This window comes from Trachinotus anak, unplaced genomic scaffold (genome assembly GCF_046630095.1).
Source record: "Trachinotus anak isolate AG129_WGS33_773 ecotype Australia unplaced genomic scaffold, CSIRO_AGI_Tana_v1 ptg000013l, whole genome shotgun sequence".
Classification (NCBI taxonomy): domain Eukaryota; kingdom Metazoa; phylum Chordata; class Actinopteri; order Carangiformes; family Carangidae; genus Trachinotus; species Trachinotus anak.
Window position 1 is genome coordinate 19,399,530 of NW_027273864.1, and position 20,302 is coordinate 19,419,831.

General features: G+C 40.1%; 2 protein-coding genes across 6 annotated transcripts in view; both read right to left on the reverse strand.

Annotated features, from left to right (window-relative positions):
* Positions 1 to 8,935, reverse strand: part of pparg (peroxisome proliferator-activated receptor gamma) — a 35,862-nt gene extending 26,927 nt beyond the window's left edge. For 2 of the 4 annotated variants that reach the window (XM_071493721.1, XM_071493720.1), the window contains exon 1: positions 8,687 to 8,935. Coding sequence is in view for 2 of the 4 variants with exons in the window: in XM_071493717.1 (XP_071349818.1) it covers positions 8,031 to 8,082 (52 nt within the window). In the remaining 2 variants the exon portion in view is untranslated. Of the gene's footprint in view, positions 1 to 8,030; positions 8,170 to 8,686 lie in introns of those variants that run through there. The other 2 variants (XM_071493717.1, XM_071493718.1) reach the window with 2 other exon arrangements.
* Positions 8,936 to 14,949: 6,014 nt separating this feature from the next.
* syn2b (synapsin IIb) overlaps positions 14,950 to 20,302 on the reverse strand; it is a 75,044-nt gene continuing 69,691 nt past the window's right edge. For both annotated transcript variants that reach the window (XM_071493899.1, XM_071493901.1), the window contains exons 12-13: positions 17,398 to 18,253; positions 14,950 to 16,958 (exon numbers count right to left, since the gene is read on the reverse strand). In XM_071493899.1, the coding sequence (XP_071350000.1) occupies positions 16,805 to 16,958; positions 17,398 to 18,253 (1,010 nt within the window). In that variant the 3' untranslated portion in view covers positions 14,950 to 16,804. The remainder of the gene's footprint in view (positions 16,959 to 17,397; positions 18,254 to 20,302) is intronic.

Here is a 20,302-nt window from a genome sequence, read left to right on the forward strand (position 1 = left end):
CATGTATTAGGTGAACCGAAAGGAGTAGTCCAACATTTCAGGAAATATGCCTTTTCACATTTTTTTTTTTTTTTTTTTTTGCTGAGAATTAGATGAGAATATGCTTTAGCTACAGAGCTACAGCCAGGAGGCAACTATCTTATAGCTTAGTATAAGAACTGGAAACAGGGGGAAACAGCTTTCCTCGCCACGTCCGAGGTGGGAAAATACACCTTCCAGCTCCTCTAAAGCTCAGCAGTTAACCTGTTGTATCTCATTTGTTTATTTCAAATACAAAGAGAAATGTAAAAATGATCAGTTATGGATTGATGGGGAGTTATGGCACCAGCTCAGTTGTTGGTGGACAAGCAAGAGAATGGTATTGATCTTCTTATCTAACTCTTTGCCAGAAAGCAAATAAGTGTATTACCCAAAATGTTGCACTATTCCTCTGAACTGAGTGGTGGCTCTGTGCTAAACCTGCTGAAATAAATTAACTATATATAACACTGCAAGGTCAACATGGGGTCATCATGACTCTCTGGCTGCATTTCTCTCCAACTCTGATGACTGATCTTGGCTGGAAAGATCCGCGGTTATATCACGAGTCAAGTCATATCTATACTCAGCTCAACAACTTTATTAACATGCTCACATGGCTGCAAACATTTTCAAACAAAACGAGCTAATCTAACTCTTCAATCAGTCAATCCGCCTTTCGGTCATTGTCTAAAAATATAACTATCCATTGTGATTCTAAGAGGAATGGGCTTGCCAGGTTCACACACACCTGTATACACACACATTGATGTTCAGGATGTGTTCTACATTGCTCTCAGAATCATAATGTTACTGGGACGTGAGGCGGGCCTTGTATCACAGGACGACAGGGTGACTGAAGTGGCCGCTGAACAACACTCTGGGGGATTGTAAAGAAAGATGTCGGACCCTTTCATGCAAACAAAGGCACACAAATGACGCTGTTTTCACATGCGAGGGCATGGAAGCAACCTGGAAGGTAAAGACTAACCTGAGATATAGGCAAAGCTATACACGCACGCACAAAAGGATCAGTAAACGTATGGAAAAAGAGAGTGTGGGAGAGAGAGCATCAACTCTATCTGTGTGTCTGCTCCATATGCTGCTATCTGGGAATCTGCAGTTTTCACAATCTAATAATCTAAGTCTAAGGACATGAACTTTCACCTAATTCCTTTAAATAGTTATGAGTTTATGGTTGATGAGTCCCTTGAGCTTCAAGAGCTTCCTTGCTGGATAAGGGGAAGGAGTGGTGGATGCTGTCAAGGCCTCACACACACACACACACACACACACACACACACACAGACACAGCACATACAAAGACATGTATGTGCTTTGTTGTCACACTGAAAGACATATGTATGAGGACACATGTGTGCACAGCATAAGCAAAGGGTAGTTCAGGGCACTCCTTCAGTTTATGACAAGAGAACAAAGTCAAACTCTATCTATCTTTGTCTCACACACTTGCATACCCCGTCCCACACACACCTCTGAGCCTGAAACACGGGTTAGAAAGGGTGAAGAAAGAGGATGAGGATGGGAAAGGCAGAGTCTGAGGCGACAGATTCCATCAATACAATAATTTATGATGACGTCACGTAGGCTCGTGATCGCTTTACATTAATGTCATCTCGACTCATGCGAGAAATCACAGCGGACAAGATTTAGAGCTCAACTTGTGTTTTGACAGAGACGGGGAGTGAGAGGAGGGCTATGCAATAGGAAGAGGGAGAGGTACAATGTGGGGAAGGGTCATGCCCTGTTCCTCAAAGTGGAGAGGAAAAGACGGGAGTGTGCTGCCTTTAGCTACAGTTTGGCTGGACAATAACAAAAACAACACATGACGTGAATCTCATTCACAGAACGGACTGGAAATACGTACGCTGGGAAAGGTGTGCGTGGAAGAAACGGATCTAGAATTGTCTACGATAAAGGAAGGTTCAGGGAAATGAGCAAAATAAGTGTCAGAGTTGGCTTGACAACTCACCGTTCACTGACCCCTTCACCTGAGCACTGATTGTCCAATCAGAGATTAGCGACATTAACAAAGCACAGCAGGCCTGTCAAACGTTACAATGTCTGGGTAACTAGCTTAGTACCTGTAGTAGTAACTATCTTGGTACGTCCAAGGTCATGAATGAGCATATCATTAACTACATTAGTTTGTTGCCTCATTCACATGATGTTTACCAAACACAATGGTGAGTCCTCATCTTAAAAGCCTCTTCTCTTCTATCCATGAACGTGAGACATAGATTGTGAAAATACAAACAATAACAAAGAAAAAACCAAACCTCTGTCTTGCTTATTCAAGTAGCTCATTAGCTAACACATTTACAATGAAACCAGAGTCTGATCTTACATTTTTCGCTAGCCTACTCATAACACTAAAGCCCTGCTCAGACCTGACATTAACACGGCATTTCTGGCTCTTCAGGGATCCGATCGGACAGCTCTAAGTTCATCAGTTCACACCTGGCATTAGAAAGCGTCTCCACACGTGTCTCGAGTGACCACTTGTGATCGGATCTCACTTCCCCGCTCCATATGCAAATAAACACATAAGCATTGTTGTTTCTAGCCAGTCTGACTGTGACAGACGGGTCCGCTGTCAATGTGTTCATAAGAGAGGGAGAACAACAGAGAGAGAGCTGAGAGAAGGGAGGGGCTGAGTGAATCAATGCTCTGCACACTGCTCTACACTGAAATAAGGTTTTAGCCTTTTTAAATAGTAAAATATTTTCAGTTCATCATGAAACTGTGTTGGGCCTAATTAGACTGTGCCAGACAACATCAGTAGAGTAGGCGGTCCTTCAGTGTATTCACACTGCTAAAAGAATGTAGCCACATGTGGCCCAGACCACCTCCGAATGTGGTCTGAGTGATCTGATCACAAATGCGTCCTCAATTCATCTTGGGTGCGTTCACACCTGTACTGAGAGCTGTCCACGGGTGCCAGGTCTGAGCAGGGCCTAAGTCTACCTAGTTTTATACTGCAATATAAGAACAATGCTGTTGTGGATGCTGATTTTTGCCTGGGGCATGTAGCTTTAGCTTCAGTGTTTTAGCAGGAAGTGCATATTTAAACCCCCTTTTGCAGGGTTCTCATTTTTGAAAACATTGAAATGTTAGTGTTTTCAACTAATTCGTGGAAGTAAAGTTAGCATCTTTAACTAGCTAGCTACAGCTAGTAAAATATGCAGTCAACAGTTGCCGTTAATGATAAGCCTGATTTTGTCTACATTTGTCTGAACTCAAGGACCCTGTTGTTATCAGTTCCAAGGGGTAAATCTGCCCCACTATCACTGTAAACTGCATATGTGCCATGCTAGAATGGAACAGTTGACAAGCTTATCAGTAATAACTAAGGGGATGCTACTGAGCAAACAGTTCTTTTAGATTTACATTTACATTTACATTCACTCATTTAGTGGATGCTTCTATCCAAAGCAACTTACAAGTGAGGGGCAACACATTTCTTCATCAAGGAATTAATGACAGGGATAAATGCGACTGGAACTAAAAGAGGAGGTAAAAAAAAAGTTTCCAGACAGGGAAAGCTATGAACAGTCTTTGTTCCTGTTTTTGTGACCATGGTCATTTGCCATTTAACCATTATTAGCCAATTTTAAATTGAGTGGGTGGATTACATTCATCATACATCATCCCCAGCCCCATCCCTGAAGGGACGATGTCTCAGGCAGTGCCACATCCAGTGAACCCATGGAGAAGCATGTGCACACCAAGTCTGAGTCAGTCTTAAGTTTCCTCTTGAGGCAAAGGCTTTGACCTGAGGAGCTGCTGTTTGCTCCCACATCTTTCCAAAAGGGAAATTAGGACAAAGGTCCCTGCAGTCTGTTGACTAATATCTATGTTAAAGTGCATTGGCAAGAAACTTCTTATTAGTGGATTTGTGAAATGGTTTGGGAGGATGCCCCATAAAGCAGAGTAGTAGCTGAGATGATTTGGGTCTTAACATGATTCCTCCACCTATCTCTTTTCTGTTTTTTACATCCATACAGAATGCACAGGTTGCTTTGTAGAGCTGAGACATTTAGATCAATAGTTCACTGAAGCCAAGCATGCACTTGATGGCATCCCCTTCGCCTTGAAGAAATTGTAATGGGCTTTTTTGCACTAATTATACACCATTTATAAACCAAGCAATTTACTGATCAATCAAAAACACAATTAACCAGTTAATCAATGACGAAAATAATTGTTATCTGCAGTCCATGTAGATTGTGATGAGACATAATTTTTCACATTGAAAATCCAAAGCAATGTTTTTGTAAAGGGAGGTGGAAATGAATTAGAGTGATAAAAGAAACAAGATTCTACTATTGTTACTGTAACTTCTTTACCAATAAATAGGACAACAGAAAACTGGCTTCTACACATTACTTCTACACAGAACCCTATCGTGTGTTGGGCAGGCAAAAATACCATTTACAATAAGTGTGAATGGGAGGCAACGGCAGAGAAATAAATGTGCTTTCAAGTTTAATCAATAAAGCATGAACATGGCCTGAGAGCCATCATGTTTAGACCTTACATTAAAATGTGTCCAACTCTCATCCAGAGAGAGGCTGAAAACAAAAGTGTAAAGACATGAGAACTGAAAACTTGCTTTGATGTTGCACTGAACATGAGTCTCTCCTCAGGTGGCGTTTCCTCTTCGCAACACCTTCATTGTTCACTTCAAAAATATTAAGCATTTAGTATTTTATTTGCTTTTAAGATTTCCATCCATTAATCCACTAATAATAATCAGGTTTAAGCATTACAAACATGGCTAGTGTGTGTTTAAAACACATTGGGATTATTAGTACGATTGCATAAATCTCACTCTTATTTGTTTCCTTTATGTTTGACTGACAAATATTCATCACGTTAAGTTTTTTAGTTTGTTTATATAAAAACTGTGTAATTAAAACGGATGAAAATCGTATATGCAATTATAATGCATAAATCGTAAATATTAGGCTACATTTTTTGTAAAATGGTTGTCTGCTGGTAGTATATTAAAAATAAAAACAAAACCACTAAACAAATGCAGTATAATCTTTTTTTTTTTCTACTATTTTGTGGCGTTTTTACCTTTTAAAGGCTGGATGGTGGAGAGAAAGGAGAGAGAAAGGATAGAACATGCAGCAAAGGGCTCAGGCTGGATTTGAACCTGGGCCGCTGCAGTAAGGACTCAGCCTGCTACCAGTGTGCCCCAGCTCAACTTCTGAATCAAACGAATGAAAACTTGTTTGTCCAGAAAACGGCACAATGCATATCACTTTGTTCAACTCCTTCTTATTGACTTTCCCACTACACAGTTACTGGATGTGAGATCCAACTCTACAATACTGCAAAAAAAAAAAAATCACATTGAAAAGATCCTGCTCATCTAAATCCTGATCCTCATTGTTGTTCATTAAAAAAGAGAGGATATCGTGGTTTAACAGAGTATCATGGAAACATAAAAGATTAACTAGCGGAGCTCAATTTGTCATCTACAAACACCCTGCGTGGGTACCATATTTCTTTGCAGAAATCCAACTCTACAGCCAAAAATGCTGCAAGACAGTGAGTTGTGAAATGATTGACACTGAAGTTAATAATTACACATTATTTAAAAAACAAATAGATAACCTTAAGGCTAAACTACATCAATGTCATCTGATAAAACCATTTCAAATGTGGGCTTTTTGAAAAATGTCCATAATATCAAATACGAAAACCAGATTTTACAATAAACAAACCAGGATGTCAGTGGTATAGAGGCAAAAGTGGTTAGCTATCTGTGGGCTGAAGTGGAGCGTGCCACTCTCTTTTTATCTGTATATTCATACAGATACTGATGCACAGTGGAACATTTTCCTTCCTTTCATGCAGTGATTATGTTTTGCTCTTGAAGAGGCTTTATATATAACTTTTTATAGCCACTGCAAACAGACGTTTAGAGGACTGACAACTGCTTCTTCAGGTGATTTAAATCAACACAGAGCTTCAAAAACCAAGGTGAACCCTGGTGTATAGGTTTCTGAACTATGTCTTTAAAGCAACTCAGATGAAGCTTTGTGGTGAAGTATGTTGTCTACAGAGAGTTCAACATGACTTTCAGGCCATGTGAGCGACAACATAAACATAGCATGCTATCTTGAGACACTCCTTCCATTTATGACAACAGAACAAAGTCCGAATCTGCCCCAGTCATTCATACACACACACACCTCTCTCTTTAGGAATTACATAACTTGATAGGCAATAACTCACCGGCTGGTGCTGTATCAACACACTCAGCCAGACTTAATGCAGCTCAAGCAGAGATGACAAGATGATTTTACTGACCTCATGTGTTTTTCTGTGACTGATTCAAGTTTCCTGAGATTTTAATCCATTTGTGGGCTTGACACAATGGTCTGGCTTTTGTACAGAAAAGGCCGAACACTCAAACAACACTGGATGCTCGAAACACAAGACACAAACAGTTATCCCCTATTGACACATTGTTACCCAATTAACATGAAAGTTAATCAAATTGTTGCACTAAAATATCAGAGGGATGTGATGACATTAATCCACATGAGCATTGTAAAACGACCTTTTACGACTTCTTCACAACAGATTATTTCTCAACCACAAATTAATCACAAGTTCTGCTACTTTAAAATAGCCATGTTACATCAGTGCTGACATTTCAACCTTCAGTGATCTGTACACCTATGATTTCATTCTGGTGAACAACTAAAGAAATTATAGAATCAGATTGATAGTGATTCATGTCCCTAATGTTAATTTATCATTATGGGATTATTTGTACAAACTCTAAGTATTTTTTTTTCTGGAGATGTGAACAAATATTTGATTGTGACTTGCTCTCTTTTTCTGTCATCTATGTTTAACAGTCTAGCTTTTAATGTCAGAGAGCATCTTTACTTCTGGTAAAAGACAGCTACCTTCCTTTATGATTCATCTGACTTGTTGATTCCCACCATCTTTATAATCACTGAGTATTAGGAGACATAACAGCATGACTCTGATATATAGATTGATTCCCATCTTTAAGGCAGAATTTCGTTTTATTGATGAATTAACTATTAAAATAGACTTACTGAGACTGAATTTGCCTGAAAAAGAAATCTGTTGCAGCGAACTTTGCATATCTTATTCTGTGATAAAGTAAATATGTCTGTGCTTTCTGCTGCATCACCACAAAAACATAAAATCTGACTAAAATAAAAGCAGGCGTAGCGCTAAAGGATATATATCTCAAGCAAATATATAGACTCTGCAAGATAGTTTTTAAATAGAATAGTGAAATTATTGAAAATGAATCGCTGCCTGGAAGGTGGCAGCAACTGGACCAAACACAGGCAAAAACACTCCACGATTCTTTAAGAGTTAAAAAAAATATATAAATAAGCTGAGTTATCCCATTAGATCTATCTTTTAAACATGTTAGACATGTATATCAGATACTATATGTATAAAGATTTTTGTTTAGAAATACCAAAATAATTCTGCAAATTTGTGTTATCTGATTATCGACATGAAGACCACACAAAGTCATGAATGAAAGTCAACCATGGATAGGGTGAACAACCAAACTCACTGTTGGCAGTGACAGTCTGAGCCTTGTACAACAAACTGATAAGTTCTCCTTTCAAGTGCCATTATTACATCATAATAAAACTGCATTAGGGCAATTAACAACTCACATCAGCTCCCAAAGAGCCACACAGTAATCTCTGCAATAAATCAGCATTGCCCCAGAGCTTGTATCCACATTATTGCTGAGTCACGACCAAGATTTTCCCGTCATTTCAAAAACACAGACCTGCGTGAACGTTGTGCAACATCTACAAAATTCCTCACACGACACAGAAGGTAGAGAGACATGAAAGAAGAATTTATAAAATCCATAGAAGGTCTCGTTCACTGACACAAATCTATCCATCTAATGCAGTTACGCATAAAAACTGAGTGACACACGAACAGTGTCCTTGACTTACCTGAGAAGTTGTGACCACTTTGATGGTTAAAATCTCTGCCTGGTGTTTGCATGTCAAACTCACACTCACACTGTGGTCTGCTGACACACTATGGACCGACATCTGACTGTGTGCCAGTTGTCAGTCCTGTGGCCGCACCCCCCCCCCCCCCCCCCCCCACTTCCCAACCACCCACTCTCTCCATCACCAACCCCACCCCCCCACCCCCCCCATCTGTATGCCACTGGCAGTCTGTCACACTGCAAAAAGTGTCCACTTTAACAAGATATTAGGCTACATCCGGCAGACTCTCACTCTCAGCTGAAAGCAAGGGGACATTTTTGACAACTTAGGAGGTTTCCCACTTGAATTTCTCTGTGTAAATCTGTTTCTGTATTTGACTTCAATTGCTGCTTTTTTTTATTATTATTATTTTTATTATTATTATTTAATATCAGATAGTGTCAGATTCAGTAAAATCGTGTACTCCTTTAAAAAAAAAAAAAAGCAGAGTCGGTGTTTGCGGATTTAAATACACTTTCTGAGGTGGTTTCCAGTGTTGTGCCAGCAGCCACACACACACACACACACACACACACACGCTCTCTCTGTCTCTCTCTCTCTCTCTCTCTCTGACACCCAGCAGCGAGTTGTGAACCGAGCGGAAGGTGACTGACCTGATCAGTGTTTTTGAGCAGGCAGAGCCCACTTTACTGTTGCTGGATCTGGATCGCCTTCCTCGGCGGTGAGAAACTTTGCGTGTCAGGCCTCGGACACCGTCTCGTCTCGTCGCGTCGCCTCCACCGGAGCGCAGCGTCAAAGTGGTCAGGTCTGTGCGCCGCGGAGGTTCCTGGTCATGCCGCTGTTAATGCTGCTGCTGCTGCCGCTGCTGCTGGTGCTGCTGCCCCTGTGGTCGGTGGGTCGGTGTCTGCCTGCCTCTCTCTCTCTCTCTCTCTCTCTCTCTCCTCCCTCCTCTCAACACAACCGCCCGGGATCCTGAGGACACACACGGAGGCATCAAATTACCCTTCACACCTCCGATTTGCTTCATTTGAACTCAATTTTGGGGATTTTCTAAGTCAGTGGCGCTGCAGGTTTTTTTGTATTACAGGTTAGATTGTTAGTTTACTGTTTAACAATGAGTTTTCAAATTAACTCAAAGGAAGAGTTTGCCTATTTTTTTTTATTGCTCAAAAGCTGTAACTGTATACTAAGCTGGCGGGGGGGGGGGGGGGGGGGGGGGGGGAATTCACCTCCCAGCACATCAAAGCTCACAAATTAACCTAAGATGAAAAAGCTCAAGTTGTGTTATAGTTTAATGACTATTTCTTGGCTGCCAGGCAGTGGAGGCTCTAGCTCCCGCCAAGAAACAGGCGGTCTTAAAACAGTTGTCATGTTTACATCGAAGTGTTTCTACAAATGAATCAAGTAAGATATAACATGGTAAAGGTGCTTTCAGTAAGTCCTTTGCCGTTTGGGTGGTGATGATAATGGTCACTTGCCGGGAGCTGCATTTACAAGAGGTGCTACTTCTTCATCCTCTCATGCTACATTAAGGGCGGGCTGGACATTAAAGTGACTCATTATTGTAAAGTGGTATTAAGAGACAGGACAGGGCTAGCTGGTTAGCATACTAACTTTCAGAAGTGATAGATGCGAAACAGAAGTTAACATTGGTGTTGCTTTCCACCGCCGGAGACATCTTGGTGAGTAAAGGAATGAAATTTGATGGTGAACTGTGATGTTTCTTCTAGACTGGTAAGTAAACAGCTGTTAATGCTAACAAAGGCTATGAATGCAATAGCAGAAATTTATAAATATTTTTAAGTGGTGAAAGTTTGATGGTTACCATGTCATTGTACATCCACAGCGTTAGTTAGCTCCATCCTTCTCAAACGTCTTACAGTAGCTTGTCCTCACAGCATTATGAGGACGTACCTAAGTGAATCGGTGTTCTGGTGTTGGACAGTATGTTGATAAATGGCCCAGATACATATTAGAGCTCTGAAAAAATGTCATTTCTGACGATGATCTATGTTGCGTAGGATGTCACAGTCCAGAGCGCAGGACCTTCTTCCTCTGTTTACATTCCTGCTGCCAGACAATCTGACCAATAAGCGTAGTGAATGCTCCTACGTGATTTGTAATGATGCGTCTTGGTTCACTTGAATTTGAGGAAAATGCTACAAGTGTACAAACCCATCAACTGAATTGGACCAGATCAAACAAACATTAGGTGGGGGACACCCCTAAATGTGCTTGAGTGAAAGTACATAAGTACTATCAGCAAAAGGTAAAGTATTATAAATAAACACACTCATAATGCAGAAGAATGGCCCATGTGATTGTTACATATTTTGCTAGATTATTAATAGTCTACTAATGCATTCAGTAGCATTTTACGATTCTTTTCATGGTGAAGCTAATTTTCACTTATTTTCCTATACTGTTGGGCAGATTATTGCACTTGTATGCATTTTAAGCTTTTTCTCCAAGACAATAATTACCTTTCACTAACTGACTGCTTGTTTTGTTGGCTGACTGATTGAAGGGTTACCCCCTCTTAGTTAATTAGTAGACCAATGATGGCTAATGGGGTCCTTACAGTCACATCTCTGGTGTCAGTCATGTTTACTTGCATGCTTTTCTCGTAAAACATGAATGAATTCACCCAATGAAAGACAGTCATAGTAGAGAGAGATGATTTGGCAGATCCTGAATTGAATAAAACAATCGCCAATTAAATCATGAGAAACACTTTGGTCAGTGGAGGGCTGCTTGTTGATGGTCAACAATCATAGGTTGAATCAGAAATAGATTCCTCCAACTGTATAACCATTAAAACTCTGCTTACCATCACAGAAAAATAGATGCAGAACAAATAGTAATTTGCCTACACACTGAATCTCTGTGGACTTTCTTGTAGATTTTAAAACATTAGAGAAACCCCAGCATAAACCTCACTGTATTTATAACAAGACATTGAAATATACACGGTATATTTTTTACTGCGTTGCCTGAAAGCAGCCGTGGTTCTTCACAGTCTTTTTTTCAACCCTCTTATCTCGAAATCACATCTCGTAATCTAAAAAGATCGGATGTTTTTTTTGTTCTTGCAAGTATGTTAATTATATTAGATAGAAGCAGCTTTTCTCAAGATCACAACATTCAGCTTGCTCACTGGGCACTCGAGCTGTAGTTATCATCAGTTGTTCACTAAAAACATGAACCTGTAAGAATGTTCAGACATGATGAGGCACAACAAGAGCTCGACTGGTGAAATGTTCTACTTACAACCTGACAAAATCTGGTTAGATTTGGTTTTAAACTTCCGGTAGCACATGGGCACATGCAACAGGCAGCAGAGCAGCCTGCTGAAGAAATGTTTCCCCAACTAAAGAGTTCAGTCCATGAAGAAATAAATGTTCTTGTTTTTTTGTCACTTGACCAGACTGTGACCTTCTGTCTGCTCCAGTGATGAAGCTCCTAAGTGACACTGGATGATGGTGGTTGGGTATGTAGGTGAAAGGATGCCTTCATGGTTTTGCGGGAATTTATTTTAAGAGGAACAGGCCATATTTCATTGATGTTCTCTGGTTGGTATTGAGTCACTTTGGTTGCCACAAACAGATATTAATTCATTTATTCTGTACAGAAACACAGTCTTCAACTTTCAAGTTCAGCAATTCTAGGAAGAACCTAAGGTTTAAAGTACTTATATAACAAGCCCAAAAGGTGAGAAAAAATGACTATGACTGTGCAGAAGACTGAGAGTGTGAGAAGATACTTGACAATGTTTCTTATCACAGATCAAGTGATAGTTACACTTCTGTGTGTAGCTTTTCAACCTGTTAAAACATAATACAGAAGATGTGAAACCCTACTACACACTGTTTGGAAAGTTCCCATACACTCTCGTGTGATCACTTTTAAAAGAAGCAAAATTTAAGTGTAGCTCACTTATGTTACTTTCACTGTGCAGCAGTCAGCTTGATTTCATGTCTTTGATCTATCATAACTCGATACTGTGAACTAAGACAGCTGGCACACTTTGCTTATTTACAGACCTACACACACACACACACACACACACACATTCTCTCGCAGTCTCTCTCATGCACAACGGTCCTCCCCACGCAGAATTTCTTTGTGCTGAACTAATAAAAACGACACCCTAGAGAGTTTTGCTGTCACAAACAAAATGGAGCAATAATTTCTGACTGTTTATTCATTTGAGTCCCAGCGGACTGGAGCTCTGGTATCTGAAAATGTTCATTGTCAAAGCGCTTGTGTTTCTTTACAAGACTCTCCTACACTGTCATGACACGATGATTACTATAAAGTAGAACTGACATGTCATGTTTCAGGCCTATAGTAGGGGAGCAAGCTAGTGTGGTGATGAAAATGAAACCCTTGAAATCAGCATCAGCAATGGTGCTCGACACCAGGAAATGGGCCAAGAGGGCTCAATTTCCCCTTCATCCTCATATATATTGGATGATATAAGACCTAAATCTGGATATTATGACGTTTAAGCAGCGTAATGATTGGCCTCCCTCGCTCTCAGCCTGGCTCCAGCAGGTTGGGATGAACACCAAGATAAACAGGGTTTGGCTAGTATAGGCTTGCTTTGGTGCATTAGCCGCCCACGTCCACGTCCCTATGAGCAGTATGATGGAGATGTTCCCACAGATCTCAACTGACAGCTTGTCCCATGGACCAAGAACCAAGCAGAGCGTATTTCCTCTGTCTGCTCTGTACGTATTGTGTTCAAACCGTGTCTTCTCATCTGCATGTGTGTGTTTCACATTATCTGTAATGGCAGAATACAAAATGTTTTAAAATCTTTTGTTAAATTCACTATGAATTATTAATATACTTCCTGATTGGTTACACCTGAAGGTGTAACTTTGTTACAGTTTTTTGTCTACACACATACACATACTGTTTCACTGTTTCATACAATTTCACGTGGTTTTCACAAATGGCGTGATTTATGTTAAAGTTGTAACACTGTTAGTGACACATACTAAAAGCCTTTCCCCCTTTGCTTTATGTAAATGTGAAAAAATGAAAGACATCAAATAATTTAACAGGAAACATGAAAAGGAAGATAGAAAAGAAAGAAAGAAACACAGAGACATCACGTGATGTGAAGTGTAAACCAGGGCGCTTTTGATTGCATATCAGATGTGTGTGTGTATACAGTATGTGTCATGTGTGCATGACAGCGTGTTACACTATGTCAAGTGTGTTGATATGCATGATGGTTTGAGGAGGACGTTGTATGACAATTACAATGTGAGAGTTGAGCTGTACATGTGGCTCTAAAGAAAGAAGCCACAAGTAACAATAATAATCATGATTATGATCATCACCATTATCACCTTATAACCCTGTCTCTCAGCACCTTATAGTAATAACAGAGATAATGAAGATAGGAGCTATATTGGCATCAGTGATGGTTTTCAACTCGGATATTCAATGTATTTTAAGTGTAATAGCTCTGTCTTATTAACACTTTACAACAGATACACAAAATATCTCTAAACAAATATTTTCCAGATGAGAAATGTACTCGAAGTGTTTCAAAATGTATATAGTGCCATCTGTTGGTTCAGCAAAGCTACTTCAACACATCCCTCCTTCATAAAGGAGCAAGAGACACTGATTTTTGAAACTGGCTTGTTGACGCCACAGGACACTCACAATAAGCTAATTATGCTCAAATCAGGTATTGATGACCCAATATCCAGACATTTAAATATGAATGTGAATTTGGAAAACAACAGACAACAACAGATCTGTCACACAGTCTCTGAGATCGAGGGTTATTCTTACACGATATTGTGGTTTTGGTGTGTAAGATATAAAGCACCCTCTCTTTTTCTCTGCTGTAATGTGAATGAGATATGGTAAAGTAATTCACAGATGTCTTTGTGGTTCCGTAAATTGTTTTTTCAGCTTGTAGGAAAGGTTCAAAGTCTTTTCTAGGCATCACCCACCTGCCCTTCTGATGTGTCCTCGAGCAAGAACGCAGAACAAACTGAGTTGGCATTGACCCAACACCTAATTCTCTGGAGGGGGGCAAGTAAAAAAAGAAATTTCCTCATCTAGCTCAATAAAACGTTACATAAAATTTTTGTTGATGTCGAAGAAAAGGTCTGATGACTTAATTGGGAGCTTAATTCATGTTTTTGAGAAAGTTGTTCAACCTGGTTTGCCCTTCCAAACTGCAGAAGGAAATAGTGCTGAATCAGTCCTCACTTACAGGAGTTGAGAGTTTTAACAGGGTTAGGTCTGATGATGGGACAGTATACAGATCCAGTCAAATCTATTTTGCGCAGCTCAGAATCTTGTTTACACATAATTTCAGATGTACCCTATAGTTCTGTGTATTTTAAAAACTCTGTTGTAGTCTAATGGCATATTTATGATAATGGCATTAATAAACTTTACCACAACTATCAACTTATCACTATGAAAACTCTATTTTCGTTATATTGCAAAATTACAGCAATTCTGCATATGGGCAGATACTGAGAGACTTCTGAGACTGTGCATGCTACTTCCTGTTCCCTTTAAGATGTCCACCGGGCCAGGACTCACTCCTATGGAGAGGCAGCCATAATCCTCAACTTCATTCAAAATCGTAGTTTAGCTGTCACATAGTTAATTATCATCTTATTGTGGCTTTGTGTTACTTTTTGTACTTACTGTAAAAGGCCTCCTATCTCCAACTTTTAGTTTATAACACATGCTTTCTGCTAAAACACGGCCGTCTTCAAGCCCAATCCTGCTGACATCATCAGGGTTATATTCACAAACTTGACAAAGTAATAGCGGTGTGTGAAATCAATGCAGTACCCCTTTAAAAAAAAAACTGCTCCTCAAACCAAAGCACAAGCATCCACATGAATTTCACTCAGTGAATCAGTGAAATGATGGAACCACATCTTTATTAACTTTTATCTGTACAGAAAAAAAAAACATTAGTCACCAGATCATGCAAAGCAGTATTGCGTTACAAATAAAAACACAATACAAAACAAAGAATATACTGTACCATAAATATGGAGCCTCAAAAAAATAAATCAATCAATATATTACAAAAAAATAAACTCCTGAGATGACACATACATACATACATACATACATAGAAATACAATATGTTATAATTTACTGGCAACATAGTACTCATGATGAATAAGCAGACAGGTTGATATGCAGTTCTTAAGTGTTGAGATTTTTTTGTTTGTTTGTTTTGTTTTGTTTTTTACACATATGGACTTGAAATGCAGCAACTGAACTGAAAATGACCAGTCAAGGCTCAGGGTGGGTTGATTCCAGGTTGCCTTAAATTCATTCCTGTAATACAAATAGGATTAATCACAAAAACCAACACTTCAATGTGGCATTTTAATCTGAAACCCAGCATCTGACTGCAGTAAAAAGCAACCTGGAAAGTTACCACTGAAAAAAAATCTTACAGGGAATGTAAGAATAAGGTATTTCACAGATACACAGGTCCTGTATGTATAATCATATTTATATGTATAATAGGATGACAGCACTCAACAGTCATGTCGAGGTGTTATTGCACTACTGTCTCAATGTCTTTTTATGAGAATAATCAACAAATTACAATACTGTTGATAGATCTACACAGAAGTGAAACAGGAAATCACCAGTCACAATGACAGATATGAGTTACTGTTTGAAATGCATTCACTTACTTTTTAGGATTGATTTATGCAGTCTGGCACATTAGGACCAATCCCAAAGCTCACAAAACTAGAACAGTTTTGCCCTCAGTCGTTTACTTATTCAAACAGCAACAGAAGTAAATGAATGAATTTCGAGCTGTATCGACCCAGGTCTACACAACTAACAAACGTAGCTGTGAATTGAAAACATGTTCACAATAAGGCTACAACATCTAGAGAGAGAGAGATAGAGAGAGGCAATGGAGGGCAAAACTCAACACTGTCCTTCTGCTCCTATAGTCACACCGAACCACTTGGAGGAGCCATGCATATCAACTGAACACAGACGAACATACAGATATTCCCAACTCCCTCACACGACAATGAACTCGTAGCTTGTAGACACAGAAAAGGGGCAGCAATGACAACCTCCTGGATTTACACAGGCACAAATTCTTAAAGATGTAGTTTTTTTTTCTTCTTTTACTCACAAACTTTCACATACTGACAAAAATCCATTCACAGTGAGGGGAAACCATCAAATGTCGAATATCTGATTAACTTTTAAAATGTGTATAAATCCAGCCACTGAGTGAAAGAGTTATGTCACTGACAAAAGCTAATTGAAAAATGCAACTGGATTTTCTTTTTCTAAAATAGTGGCTTATATCCCTTTATAGTTATATATGTTTATATTTATTTTCTGTATATATATACTGTATGTACATTCTATTTGTAGTCTTGAATATAATACTTTTATATATTTCAGAAAGTGTGCTCTGGGAAAAATAAAGAATTTTAAAATTCGATTCTATCTTTTCTCTTCTGTATCAATGACGTAACTCCTTCAGTACAATTAATCTGCCACGGCATCATTCACTGAACATCCTACCCAGCAGGCCTCACTGTTACTCACACAGAAGCTGAAAGTGGAGGAGTAGAGGGACCGGGATGGAGGGAATACAGTACAGTTAACACACAAAGTTTAATCTCGGACTGGTTCACATTTAATGTCAATCAAGTTATCACTGGCCAAAGATAAAAGGGGGGGCCAGAATCAGTAAGGGGCTGACTACGGTCCAGCTGTGTCTAATCAGAGAAAAGGCTTGCGAAGGACTTTCGGAGGTTGCGAATGGTCTCTGCCTTTGCCTCGTCTTGGCCGTCGCCTCCGGAGCTTGAGACACCGCGGAAGAAAGAAGAATCGCTGAAAGCGTTGAAGGCATTGGTCAGGGACTGGGACTTACTGGGAAGCGGAGGGAGAGGAAAAAGAGAGTGAGGAGAACAAGGGAGTGAGGGAGGGAATGATGACGGGATAAGAGAGGTATAAAGGAAGGGAAAAGAGGGGTATGTGAATATTAATAGTTAGTGAGGGGGTAAAGTGAGGAGCAAAGACAGACTGGGAAATGTTTAAGAGGGCACATACACAATAGTCCTTGAGAAATATTACACATAAATAATTTCAGCCGGTTAGCAACTTGACTGTCACATTATAAGACCTTTTAGAGCATATGTCTTATTGATAATCTAAGTGTTTTGGATGATTGGGTTATGTTATCAAAATGTGGAATTGAATTATCTCTCTACAGCACAAAATAATTGCTTTTGTATCCTACTACACAAGTATGGCCCTTGAAATGCATGTCTTTGCATTATCAACAGTGCGTTGATAATATGGCTCTTACTTCAGCAGAGGATGGCTCTTTTGCTGGGATGCTGGCTGTTCTTCCACAGGGCCCTGGGCCTCAGCAGGGGCCGCAGCTGCTTCAGCTGGGACAGACTCAGGGTTTGGAGAAGGAGAGGCTGGCTTGGCCTGGGGCTGAGCCTTAGCTGGAGACTGGACATTAGGTGGGGACTGGCTGGCTTTGGCTGGGGACTGAACCTGTGCTGGGGCAGGGGCTGAGGCAGTATCTGAGGTCTGAGCAGGTGCTGGGGTTTGGGCAGTGGGCTGGGGTTTGGGTGAAGCTTTAGGAGGAGGCGGGGTTTGCGGCTTTGGCTGGAGCTGTGGCTTTGAATTCCTGCGTACAGGTGGGATGGGCTTTGCAGGTGGTGTGGGTTTGGGAGGAAGCTCTTTTGGTTTGCCGGGAGCTGGGGATGGGGACCCCTGGGGCTGGGGCTTGGGCTGCTCTGTTGTAGGAGCTGAAGCTGAGGGAGAGGCTGGGGCTGGAGCCGAGGTTGGAGGGGAGCCTGGAGCTCTGCCTGCTGCTGTTGCTGCTGCTTTGGCTGGAGGGGAGGCTGGAGTCGCTGCGACTGCTGCTGCTTTAGCTGGGGATGATGGTGAAGCTTTGGCTAGGGTGGAAGCAGAATCCGGGGCTGACTTTGCGACGGATGGGGCTCTCGTCATTGGGGGAGGCCTCGGCACTGGAGGTTTTGTGACTGAGGCAGCCTTCTGAACTGGGCTTGGCTTCTGAGCCTGAGCTGGTTTCTGAGCTGGACCTGGACCAGGTTTCTGGGCCTGGCCAGGCTTTGGTACTGGTTCAGATGCTCTCTTAGCTAATGACTCTGATGATGGGTCCACACTCTGTGATTTTACTGGTGCACCTAAAAGATGGAGATAAGATAGTTACATTAGATTGTTCACATCGTTCAAAACCTATACATCACATAGAGGCAAGAAAAGCAAAAAAAGCAAAGGGAGAGGATATGAAATAAAATAAATAAGCATTGTCATTTTATAAATTTAGCACCTGTTGCTTTAATGCATCAGTTAGAAAATCAGGCATCTGTAACACTCACTAAAGACCAAAGCAGAACATGATACAGATAATGAACTAGTGTCTAAACATGCCCATTCACCTAATGACCTCTCACATTCATAAAAATCCTAACCAGCAAATCTGTCAACAACAGACTGGGGCAAAGCAGGCTCTGAATGTTTAGACTGCAATGACCAGCAGAGGGCAACAGATTGACAGTTAGGAGAAGGTGTGGCGACTTGCCAATCATGCCAAGTGTTAGCTGCTTTTATGCACACTAACTCATGAGACCGTTAGGAGGTAGTGTGGTGATTTAAAAAAAAAAAGGCAGTGAGTGGAGAGGAAAAGACCAGGAGATGAGAATGAAAGAAAGTAAACAGCCAAAGGAGAAATTATAAAACCAAAAGAGAATATTGGCATGAAACTGCTCAGTGACTCAAACACAGGCAGCAAAGCAACCTCTCATGCAACACAAAAGAAACAAGTAATTATGCATGCTGAGTAGCAAATGATGAGGCAGGGATGAGTTTCCAACGACTGATAATTTACTTTCCTGGATGCAGGATTATGGTTGAGTATATAGATTATATGTGAAAGCCTCTTTGAAAAGGTTTCTTTGAGGACAACTTGGAAAGAGTATATTAATTTATGTTTACTGTATATATTTAGATTTTAATGACATAACGTACATGATCATAGATGAGCACATGATATGACCATTACAAAACTTTCATGAAAATTCATCCCAGACATTCTCAGAGAGTCTTACGTTTTATCAGAGTTTGTCATTAAGCATCCCAATAGTTGCTTGGGACTCACGACGCATAAAAATCAAAGAAAATACGATTTGTACAAACATAATTTGTAAAGGGTGACACAGTAAAAATTTGCTTGGATGCAAACCCTGAATTACACATTCTTTAGTTTGCTTGGAGGTAGTTTGCCTATCTCTGCTTCATCATATACTGTGTTAATTATATTTGTTGACTGCTATTACACTGGATTCTTACTTGGGTGACTGTTTTATCTGAGGAGGCAGTTAAGCAATGCAAGTCAACAAACTGGTTGTCTTTAACCTGTGTTTAAACTTTACAATATCTCTTTACATGAATCAGGAAAGATCAAAATTGAAGGTATTTGTAGCTGAATGATGCATGAGGATCAAATAACAGTAATTCAATGGTCTGGATCCAAGCAAATAAGAAATGATCATGCAGAGAAAGAAAAAGAAGCTTCTTTTCTTTGAAAGTTTTCATTAAACACATGACCAGGTTCTGTAATTCCCAAGAATAATATGTATTGTGTACTGTGTAAAGCCACTTTGTCTTGTTTCAGGTATTATAACACGGAACAACGAAAGCTCTTTTGCGACCGAGGACAACACCAAGCAGTTTTTCACAAAACATTAAGATCTTGCAAAGGGGTCTTTGTTGCTTGACAGAAGGAAGTCTGTTTGTTTACCATGAACTTATTTGGACCATAACAATGTTTTAAAGGGATTCAAAAGCCGATAATTAACAACAAAAACCCAGCTGAACTGAGCAAAACTTAATTTACAAAGTGATTATGAAGGCAATGTGAAAAGTGTTATATTAAAGGCAAGCAGAACATCCATCTATAAAAAAGCATGTTTGCCAATATCCAACCATTTTTCACAGTTTTAAATTATTTTCTTTGAAAGGCCAGATTGCTGTTTAATTTAGATTCAAATAAATTAAACCACAATCGGATTTGCACATTTTAACACCGTAGGCACATATTAATCTGTAATATTTCCTGTAGAACACAGAAAGCTGGCATTCCAGGAACAACCAACACCAACATATTAAACACCACATGGAGTACAGGCGTTCGCACACATCCATGCAAAATCAAACACCATAATGAACGACCA